Genomic DNA, 12084 nt, shown 5'->3' on the forward strand with positions numbered 1-12084 from the left:
ATATCATTGTATGTATCAATGTAAAGTGAAAGGAATATATGGTCTTTTTCAAAGCTTTACTCCTTTCATTGAGAGAGAGAGAGAGAGAGAGAGAGAGAGAGAATTGCACAGAAATACAACCCAGTACAAGGTAGTTGGTGATTCATTTAAAGTTTCTAAACAGGAGCTGTCAGAGTATTCTAATCTCAAATAGAATTACCCAACAAAAACTGAAATAAAAGCTTTTAATATAATCCCAGAATAACAAACGGGCATTGCCATAAATCTGGAATATTCAATAGATTTTTGCATAACCAGTGTTGTGTACAACGCATATTCTTTCTTCCTGGTTTTTAACAAAGATTGCAATCCCTTACTTTTTTATAATTACTGATTCTCAGTGATACCGGGTATTTATGTACAGTCATATATCATTTAAAAATATTATCTCCTGATAGGAAGCATGAACTCTTCTGTTGATAATTTGTTTACCCTTTTTTCACATGTTTTCTTGAACATTTTAATATTGACAAAAAATAATTCTATCTACACAAGTCTGCGGATATGAAAACGTTTTTATCCTTGTAATACATATACTGTACCATCAAAGAAGAAAAATATTTTGTACAAATATAAACCACATATACACAGTTCATACATATTCAAACAGCACAGAAGTCTCTGAGTAAAGATAAACAACATTTGGCTCGAGTATTACAAAATATCTTTTAAAAAATGACAAATATTAAAACAAAAAAGTGAATTAGCGAGTGTGTAACCACGTGCGTCTTTTTTGTTCTCGTGAGATGAATGACGTCGACCGCGTGAGGTCAATTACGCGAGGGTAGCCTGATGTCTTGTATTCTTTTGTTGGTCTTTCTGAGGTAAACAAATATTCCGATAGCTGTTAGGAGTACTCCAACAATTAGCATAGCAACAGCTATTCCAGCAACAGAACCTAGTCGAAAAAAATAAGCAAACCTGTCAAATAGCTAGCAACAAGTGCAAATATTGATAAAAAATCAGCCGATCGGAATCTAAAAAAGCGTAAATTGCTCCAACCCAGGTTATACGAGTATAACTTGGGTAGATATTGAGTTCATTACTTATAATTTAATTTTCTGCAATTTGCTGTACAAATTGAGTACGTTTTACTTTTAAAACTGATATTAATCTGTTCAAAATCCAAACGTAACGTCAAGCGAATTAGTACGTTTTTGACGTTGGTGCATTGTGTCGTGTCTTGTGAGGTGCAAACCAGGTTATACAAATTTAACTATTTTTTTCTATCCAATCAAATGCCGCGTTACGACCAGAATTTAATTACTGTACATTATTTCTAAAATCACAGTGTTTTTGTTGAGTTTTACCCGAAAGTAATGGGAAGCGACTGGTAAGACTTACTTGTGGGGATTTTCTTGGTTGTTTGGGTGTTCATGAAGTACTGCTGGGGGTTAGCTACGTATCCCGTACCATCGGGGAAATACTGCCCTGAAAAAAACCCCACACACGTACTGATGCTTTATTGTAAAGTAGCAAACCTCTAAATAATAATAAAAATATATCTTCATCTGCAACAGTCAAACTTGATAAACCAGATAATGTTAGAGTTGATTGGTTGCGAATTTTAGATGTATTCAAAACAAAAAACCAGTCTTTATATTTTACATATCAATCTATACGAATTATTGGCTTCTTTAGCTTGATTTAGCTAGATTTGAAAGTAACATCTAAAATGTTACGTAGATAATTTACTTGTGTATAGATTGCAGGTGGCGCTCGGCGTCGCCGACACCTGACCGACATTCTTCATTGAAGCTGTGCTGAGACGGCACAGGGACTGCCCATCACAGTATGAAAACGAGGCACAACTTCCGGCCTCCATATCGACACAGTTCTTAGCACACTGAGCCAATGTCACTCCGGATACTATTCTGTCGTTCACAAGTTGGATAGTACGACTCGCTGTCATTGTGAAATCGTCAATGTAATTTCCTACAATTTACCCATCATAACGACATTATGGCAAATTAAGGCAAAATATATTTTTCATTTTTTAAAAATGTAATTTGACGTACTAGAGTAATGGTTACACATGGGATTTGATATAACATCGGCTTTAGGTACATCAAAAACGTGTGTTTTGCCCAGAAAGCAGGTTCCAATGTCGAAGCAGAAGTCGAAGGATTTACAGTTGTAGGCCTGGTAGTTGTCGCAGAGCTTGGCGCATTGGTTGGTGTCGAACACCTGCTGGTAGATGACGCTGGAGGAGGAGAGAACCGTCTGGCCGGGGAGCTTAGAGAACTTACTGGTGTAATCCCCTGTAACAGACGCTACTTTATTAGAATTATATGTGGGGACCTACTGGTGTAATCTCCTGTAATCTCCTAATGTTACTTCATTAGAACAATATATGGTACTAACCTATTTGTGGAATCATCTGTAACAAAAGTTACCTCATTAGAATAATATGTGGGGACCTATCGGCGTAATACCTTGTAACAAACGTTACATCATTTGGATGATATGAGTAAAGTAAAGTTAATGGTGAAGTTCCTTTTCACCACAAAATATTCTTTTTACGAAAAAGCTGAATTTGACCAAGAAACCCCGTAACGTGGACCATTTTGGCAAGAAACTTAGCGGACCTCCCTGTCTCAGTTCTCACTGTAACAAACGTTGATGTTCATTCATGGTGACAAACTCAACGGGGATCTGAGTGGACATTCTGATGGTGTCCTGCGCAAAAAACCCCTCGAAAACCATTGTCAACCGACGCGAATGGTTTTCGACGGTGCCAATTTCAACTTTGCCCTCCCAAACAGGCACGATTTATTTTAATATACTGAATGTCTTCATTTTAAAGAAAACTTTACTGCTTTTAATTTTTTTTGACGGAATTCTACGGCGAACAGTACGCGCATGATTAACGCGCATGTAACAATTCGTTGTGTTACCCGTTGCTAAGTGTGTATCTAACGCTGAGGGTGATAGAACGGACTATAAACTGCTTTTAAGCTAATTAGTTTTCAGTATTTAACATTAAGGTATGATTTCTTTCATACATGAAACTAATCAGTAAGAATAACGTGGCATTTTCACTGATACATAGTAATGTATGAACACATCTGATACCCTGAGAATGATACATATAAAATGGAATGAAAAGAAAGGTTTTGGGGTTGACGACATTAATATACTAGATGTTCCAGACTCCTTTGTAAGCTCTAGCAGTATTAACACTTCACCATGTGTTATACATACGTATATACAAGTCTGTTCCCGAGATGCCCTTGATGGCACCCGGATGTTCGTCAGGGTGGAGATGAGAGAGGACGCAGGTGCCCTGAATCAGCTGATATTCAAAGGACTGGCAGACGAAGGACGTCTGGGTGACGCACGCCGAGGCACAGTCGTCAATGGACAGCCCGGTCAGTATGTTGTCGTCAAAGTTAGGGACGTACTTATTGGGCATACTCTTAAAGCTTTGTAAGGTTTTCACTGAAAAAATACAAGACAAACGTTAAATGTAAAGTGTTACGAAGCTACACTTTCTTATTTTTCTACTTAATTATGTAGTTTCAATCAGTATAAGACAAAGGTACTGGTATAGACAGAAGTACTGATTGAGGTGGGAGGTCCTCAGTAATGAGGTCCCCAGTAGTGAAGTTCCAAATATTGAAGTCTCAAATAGTGAGGTCCCCAATCGTGAGGTCTCCAGGTGTGACGTCACCAATCGTAAGGTCTACATCAGTTTGACTTACCTGACGCGGGAGGGAGGTCCCCACTATCAACGACGTCATTCACGATGTCCTGAGCTGTATACGTCTGTGTCTGTGTGCAAAAGACATAATGGAAACTGTTTCCTATTTTATATAAACAAACCCTCGTCTATTTCTATAACAGCGAAATTTTCTAGTAAACATTTATAATAAAAGTATATATAAGTAAATATAAAAATGATATGATTCAGTAGTGAAAAGAAAAGATTGATTGTCCTGATGAAAAGTAATAAATGTAAATTATTCACTTTTATCAGCATGAACACTCAAATACAAATTAATGTTAAAATTTCACAACCTTAAGTTTGATCATTTGGGTTTTTTCAAAATAAATCTTCGCGCTACATAAGAAGATTCTATTTTTATTGTATACAACTGTAATGTGCGACCACACTTCCATGGTTCTATGATTTTAAAAAGGTATTCCTATATATTTATATGACGTAACCCAAGCTGTTTTATACTACTCACATTCTTGTCGTACTTGATGCTGATTTGGAAGAGCTGCTTAATGACCCCATTCCTGAGATTCTGCCAGGCGTCAGTCAGGGGGACCTCCACAAAGGAGTTGCTTCCCAGAGAACCTGTACCCCGAGAAAAGGAACAGCACATTCATAAAAGGGCTATAACTCGTTGTTGGTTTTACCAATTTTTTTTCAATCATTTAAATGTCATTTTTAAAAAAGTTGCATGTTAAATCATGACATTAGAAACTTTAAAGCATCTAAAACAGATTTAATTTTAAGTATGGTGTAAGTGCCTCAAGAGGTCATCACCAAGGATCATAACATATGAATTATTAAATGCTCATGAATTAATGATTGAAAATTAAAACAGGCTAATAAGAATTGTAGAGAAACATTCATAATCTGTATTTCAAAATTTGTATGCATGTTCTCAAAATACGTGAAAGTCATTTTGAAATTCTGAATTAGGTCCAAGATAACTTCATAACTTTGGGGTCAAAGAATGAACGTACGATCGTAAAGATCACACTGCTGGGTGGAGCTGACAACGTTGCCATCGTCAGTGTGGATTTTACTGAGGGTGCAGACTTTGGAGGAGGGACAGTACTCAAAGCTGTTGCACGTGAAGTTGACGTTTCCGTTACACAGGTAGGCGCACATGTCGGCCGTCTTTATATTCCGAATGACAGCGTCATTGTTGAACTGCACTACCTTTCCTGGAAGTTTCTGGAAACGTTCTACAACGTAAACAAGTGCCAACTGTAGTTTTTAATTAATACTCAATAAATTCATAACTACGCCCATTCATAAATTGTTTCTATTGCTACAATTCGCTCTTCACACCTTTCCTAATAGATTGGTTGAAATGTGTGTAACATCTACGTTTTTTTTATTTTTGCAAATTGATACAGAATATATCTTAGATGGGCGAATGAGCATTTTAGTAATATAAAGATATCCTTATCTGCACATCTTTTTTCTTAAAGACTCCATGCACTTACGAAGTATTGGTGCTCTGTCTAGTAGAGTGGCAACGAAGTACCCATTGCCAGAGTCCATGTAGAAGCTAGGTTTGGTGATTCTAAGGGGAGTTACTCCGGATATACTGGCTGCCAGTGAAATGGACTGATACAGGAAAATGTCCTTGTATGCAATAACTTTACTGTCAAAAGAGCCTGCAAAAAAATTGAATAAAACTGTAATAGCTTTCTGGCAAATTGGTTTCTGGGCAAATGGTTTAGAATGTTCTCTTTATATATTCCTATGTAATAATTTGACTACATAATGATTCGGACAAACTCTATCTAAAAATGCTTCCATGCAAGTTTCAGCTTTTCTGGCCATTCGGTTTTTAAGACGAAGATTTTTAATTTTTTCCCCTATATACTTGTATTCCTATGCAAATATTCGAGCAACCATTGTGACCTCACTCTACCCCCGGAGATCAAGATTTGAACAAACTTGAATCTACACTACATGTACATAAGGATGCTTTCACACAAGTGTCAGTTTTTCTAGTTTAATGGTTTTTGAGAAGAATTCAAAAATTCAAAATTATCCCCCTTTAAACATGTTAAAGAAGGCGTGACAACTCATTTGAACAAATCTGAATTCTTTTCACCCATTTCTGCTTTGTATCAAGTTTGAGTGAAATTGTTGAACAATACTCGCATGAGCCTTCGCGGCTCAGGTGAGCTAAAAATGCTTTGCAGTTTATAAAGTAGGGAGCACTGCTGGCAGAAAACGCATAACCCGGGTAAGCTGTTAATGTTTTTTTTTTCATGTAATGATCGCTAGCTTCAAATCTAAATAGTGGAGCAAACATTTATCAGGCATAAAACATAAAAATATTCTCCCCTCGAAACTAACCGTAAAATGTTATCTTGAAACCCATTTTATTTTCAATCGAGTAACAATTGCTGATGTCATAACTGGTAATGGCCGGTTCCTCGGGATCGTAGTTGTAAATACTGTATGTTACAGTGTATGGTATCTATAAATAGAATATGTTTATGTTACAGTGTATGGAATCAATAAAAAGGATATGTGTATGTTACAGTGTATGCAATCTATAAATAGAATTTATTAATGTTACATTGTATGGGATCTAAAAATAGAACGTATGGTTGTTACACAGTAACATGTTTGGGATGCAAAAATAGGATTTCCGTATCTCAAGCTATGTTCCCACTATCATAATTCACGACGCGATTAAAATTGCAGTCTTTATTGTAGATTAATTGTATTAATTGTATCAAATCTCAACAGAGCTTTAAAAATTTATTGTTTTGGATGCATAAATAGAATCTTAATATGTTACATTGCATGTGATCTTTAAATAGAATATGTATGTTACAGTTTTATTAGATCCATGAATAAAATCTCTGTATAATGTAGTTTGAAATACGAATGAATTAAAAGTTTATATATTAATAATATATGAAAATGATATAATTATGATTAAATGAATGAATAAATAAAGGTGTTTTTTTTAAGAGAATGTAGCAGGATCGCAATATTCCGATCATTTACTGAACGTCTGTCCGCTTAATAGACAAAGTCTTATTTTTAGGAAGAATTTTCCCAAAGAAGATGGTTTACAACATCACACAATAACTGATAGATAACTACAGTATATATTCTTCTTGAACAGAACTTATTAACAAGTTTAAGAGCGCAACAAGAAACTGTTAAATGATTACTTCAACAACATTTATATTGAACACTTCGTTAGATAATCTGATATAAATTCTTGTAACATTATTCTTCCACATATTTAAACTCGTGCGAAAATGCAAGTTGATATTAAATTATAGGGGAAAAAGAGAGGTTATGGAAATAACAAGAACGATAACTCACGCTGGGTACGTTGACATTTAGTTGGACAGGGATGTCGGCAGCTTGAGAGACAGTATTTCCATCATTGTTTATCTGCATCTGGTTACTCTGTAAAGTATTGTTTGTATACTTTCCATTTCACAAAAATCATACGTTTTTATGCCAACCAACTATATACATGTGTATTTGTATTATTCTAAATGTCTTATTTGGTATTCATTTTAGTTGCATTTAAACAAAATAAAACAAACAATTTCAAAATTAAGACTAGTTTTCTTCTACAAAAAATGTTCTTTTCTCAAACAAAAAATAAGTAAAGATAATTAACTCGGATTAAATAAAAATTCATTCAAAAGCAGACTGAAAGGCCAACCGAGAGAAAATAAAACTCCAGTGTGGCGTTGATCGCGTGACCACCCAACATGAAGTCCGACCTCTGGCGGATGAATACATCACACTGCTCTCCACGGGCGTATCTCTACAACAAAACAACATTTAAGAATCCATCGAAGAATGAAGTACATCATACATGTAGCTACCTTTCTTTGTATGGTTTCAAATGTTTTGTAATTTATATGACAGTTTGTCAGAAAATGAAGCAATAATTTACCGATAAAATTACAAATTAAAATCTTTTTTCTTTCTGTATAGCAACATTTTAGATGGATGGAAAAAAAATTCACGCATTTCAACAATACATTGTAGCTCGACTGCGGTCATAAGTTTTGTTTAAAAAATGCGGAGATTTTGTAAATATTAAACGTCTTAAGTTAAAAATTGCATAATTCAAAATATTAAATCAAATTACAAAATATGTTCTAGAGTTAAAAAAAAATAGATGATGCTGACTTTAGAAACGCACGTCTTACGTGTTAAAAACCATAGGTTTTTTAATGTTACCCTCTATTCTTGCAAGCGAGATTTTTGCTTATGGTATTCTTTGAAATTACGTATTTAACTTGACATTGTCTGTTGTAAGAGATCGGACAGGTGCATTTCGCAAAACTGCCTTCGCTTTGGTAAAAACATGAATTTCATTGCTAAGGCTGTAAAGCTTTGATTTATCGCAAATACATGAAAATGTAATCACCTGAAATATGAAATATATCAAAATCCCATTGTTACCTGTCCGGCGTAGGTGTAGTTATTATCGATGTAGAACAGGTCCTGGGGACTCTTCATCTTGATGACGAACTGCTGCTTATTGGCCGCTACACTGACGTTGATAGACGTGTCAAATGAGGCGTTCATGATGGGGATGATGCTACAGTTGGCCATGATGCGGTCGATGGCATAGGCGACACCTTGACACAGGTAAGAAATTAGTCAGACGAATATATCTAGAGACCAAGCGAGTTTGATATTTTCTGTTTCCAAGACAGCGATAGATGGTCATAAGTAAATACATGTAATACTTATATAGCTGCAAAGCAAGTTTAGGTCAAACAATATATGGATTAAAAACATCCAAACATGTCAATCTAATTTTCAAAGAAGCAGATACCATGGATCAATCTCTCGACCTTTCTAACCCAATTTCACCCAAAATACTCGCTCATGAATTTGTTTTACGACTCATCGACTAGAAATTATATCATAATTATAATTTTAATTCAATATTTGCATATCGCAAGTTTCAGGTTTTTACCTGTGTTAAAGTCATGGATTTCGGTGACAGCGTCAGTATTGTAATACGGGGGCTGTGGGGTGGGTGGCCGGAAGTCGTACCTCACCAGCCGCAAGTTGTTGTCATACCAGACCTTGTGTCAAAAAGAAAATATTAGATGTACACAACAAAACAAACAACATAACAGATACAAGTATGCATAGGAAGCAATATAAGTCTAGATAAAACCGCTTCAAGTCACTTACGTCAGCAGTGGTGGAGGTGCCTGATTTTGGAACTATTTCTTCTCTGTAAAGGAAGGCCTTTGTTAGTTGAGGTAGAGAGCGCACCTGCTTCCGGTTGGTGCACACAACCATGGATGGGGTCTTAAAAAAACACAGAAATCTACTAACTAATTTGTTACATCTGGATTAATTTCCATTTATGTGTATAAGAGAGCAATTCAATATCAAATAATGGACATGTGTACATATCGTATGTCTTTTATTGACGTAAAAGAAACACATAATTGATTATATAAACATTCATTCATTCTCATTCATTCTTTCTTTCTTTTTTTTCTCTCTCTCTCTTCTCTCTCTCTCTCTCTCTCTCTCTCTCTCTCTCTCTCTGAGAAAATGTTTTCTACTTACATAACCAACAATAAACTAATAAATTTCATTACTTCAAATACAGTTTGATCAAGCGGAGGTTGTGCCTGGAATTCGGAATAGTCGTAAATGTGGTGGAATTTGTGTTTGGCTCCGCCACCCAACGTTCTGTAACCGAACACTTCCGCCCGGACCGGAACTTGGGAAATGCCAGAGGGTGTTACCCAATTAGAGACTGTTAAGAAAAAAATTGTAAATATTCTTCATTTAATAATGAATTAAACATGTACACATGAATGATAGTTGAGAAATGATAGTTTAGTCTGAGTTTGAATTATGCATGCCTGAGAAGTAGTAGTCCATGGTGAAGGTTGAGTTAAGCTCGGGCCAGTTGATGCATGATCGCCAGTAGTCACATAGGATACCGCGCGTCACCTTCGTCCCCATGTATGTCTACAGAATAGAAAAACAAGTCTATTAACGTAACAATATCAACGGCTCTTTTACATTTTTAAGTCAATTAAAAAGACAAGATATTTTTCGCCGTATTTGACTTTGTGGTGTATATCATAAAATAATATTTCGCGCAAGAATTATTATGAATGAAAATGAACTCTAGGAGCAAATGCATCTTCGTTAAAAATCTGTAAGATGATTATATTAAACAAATCATACGTTGGTCAACGGAAATGGAGCAAATGGTACACATTTTATTTTTTAAAACACCCAAAGTGAAAGATTTAAATGAAAACCACATACTTGGCCTTTGTTGACTGCAAACTGCAATGCGTCCAAAGTGTTGAAGACATGGAACTTGTTGGAGACGGTGGTTCCAAAGAACACGTTATTGCTGTCCGTGGTGAGGTTTTTAGTATAACAGGTCTGGTCCGCTGTAGGGACATTGACGAGGTTAGTGTTAAATCTAGTGTTAAAACTTCCCGCCCAACCCAGTCTTAAAAAACCCAAAGACAATGCAAGTTTTTTATACTATAAACTCAAGCTCTTAATCTGAAATAAAACTGTAGATTATAGCTGTAAAGTTGTATAAAGCTAACCAAAGGCTCCTGGCCCTAGTTTAGTACTACTCTGTCAAACAAAGTTTATGAACACAAGTTCTAATTATCATATTACGCAAAAGGTAATTAAATTTTATTTATTTAGGATATTCATTGTAACAATTTCTCAAAGATATCTTAACCAAACACTGTATTTGAAAGTCACACAAGTTCAGCTTTCTTTGCCAACTTAATTCATCCAGGCAGTATTACAGGGGAAAGGTACATGTAGTTAGATTTAGTGATTCCAAAGTGATTTTTCTCTCATAGACGTGGGATGTTCAAAATGTTTAAAATCTCTCCTCACACTATTTCTTTAAGGTATGCTTTAATGTCATGTTAACATTTACATGTACATGTATATACATGCTTTCCAAACGAAATTTGATACTGGTAGAATTATGGAGACCAAATTCTCTTATTAAATAAAAAATCAAGTATATTCATCACAGATATTTATGTTTACGATGTCAGGTAAATATATATAACATTTCACTTGTAATATTTCCATTGTAGAAATCTTATAATGTTAGGACAAGTTTTCATACCGCACTGTATGAGTACTATAGTATGTAGTAAGCAAGTTAGAAAATAGACTTTTGACTCGAAACATACTTACGATTAACGTAAAAAATTTCGTTTGTGTCGTAGTCGTATATGATTTTGAACTGTTCCCCTGAAATCAACACGAAGATGGCCGCCTTTTTGTTGGCACTGTCGTAGTACTCCTCTGCAGACACAGTGGTACCAGTTTCCCCAATAATGGCCTCTATTTTAGTGGAGAATGCCGTAACACCAGACAATGTCGGCATAGGTGGAGCTGTGAGTGGACAAAATACATGCAAGGTCTTTGAGAAATGCCTGATTATATGTACATTGTACATGTATATTTTTTTAATACAATGTTTTAGAAAATGTTCGCTCTCCAAAAGACTTGAAAAAAAATTCCATCAATAATTGTCTTTTTGGGGGCGCCTTTTATAAGACGCTTTTTTCGATAAATTTGAAGAAAAAAAACTCCAACGAAAATGAAAAATTTTGGAAATGATATTGTTTGGTTTGCATAGAGAGTTAAAAGTTAGGAATAAAAAAATGGATTCTCGTCGGCATAACAAAGTACCTGTAAGAAAAGATGTAATAAATATAGGGATGATATGGAGAAAGAAAAGAAACTTTGTCTCACGATTTGGTGCAGGTGTGACACCCTGAGGGGTGGTCCCCGGTTGACACCTGTATAGGGCAGGGTCATCTGAGGTCACGCATGTCGCGAGAAAAATCACTGAAGCAAGTCTTCCAAGTACATGTAACATCTGTAAACCAAAGAAGCATACAACCGTAATATCCAATAAAGAAGAGAGCAAATATGGTACAGATGATACAGCCAAGTGTAATGTAAAGATGGAGAAAGCAACATGACTTTTAACGATATTATTCTAACACACATTACATTTAACTCAGAATGGCTAGTACGAAAAAATATTTACATTGAAAATACGTAGACATTGCAACATCGTTACCCCACAAAACCGTCCATTCATTTTAAAATCAAAGTGTTGTAAATAAGGTCAATTAAGACCGAGGAAGGGTAAAAACATAAACAGGTATGCTTACCTTTTTCTGTGGGGGTAGGTTGGCGTTATGTCAGGGAGGACGGACGAGTGAACTCTGCTCCCAGTACTTGTTATCGGAGTCTGATAGCGCTTATAGTACACTGCGACGAGTACCAAGCAGATAGCTGGCTTTGTC

The 12084-nt window shown here is 35.6% G+C and overlaps 1 protein-coding gene across 1 annotated transcript; it reads right to left on the reverse strand.

Annotated features, from left to right (window-relative positions):
* Positions 1 to 540: 540 nt before the first annotated feature.
* LOC128166255 (uncharacterized) lies at positions 541 to 12062 on the reverse strand. Its single transcript, XM_052831299.1, has 21 exons — positions 11950 to 12062; positions 11522 to 11648; positions 10958 to 11158; positions 10043 to 10173; positions 9628 to 9736; positions 9358 to 9518; positions 8939 to 9058; positions 8715 to 8826; positions 8192 to 8370; positions 7440 to 7544; positions 7088 to 7174; positions 6098 to 6221; positions 5230 to 5403; positions 4741 to 4965; positions 4233 to 4345; positions 3744 to 3813; positions 3244 to 3480; positions 2058 to 2300; positions 1735 to 1974; positions 1384 to 1470; positions 541 to 937 (listed from the first exon to the last, which is right to left on the reverse strand). Exons 2-21 carry the CDS (start codon positions 11646 to 11648, stop codon positions 810 to 812), a joined length of 2973 nt encoding a protein of 990 aa, XP_052687259.1. The 5' UTR covers positions 11950 to 12062; the 3' UTR covers positions 541 to 809.
* Between the last annotated feature and the right edge of the window lie 22 nt (positions 12063 to 12084).

The sequence above is a fragment of the Crassostrea angulata genome, chromosome 10 (assembly GCF_025612915.1).
Source record: "Crassostrea angulata isolate pt1a10 chromosome 10, ASM2561291v2, whole genome shotgun sequence".
Classification (NCBI taxonomy): Eukaryota; Metazoa; Mollusca; class Bivalvia; order Ostreida; family Ostreidae; genus Magallana; species Magallana angulata.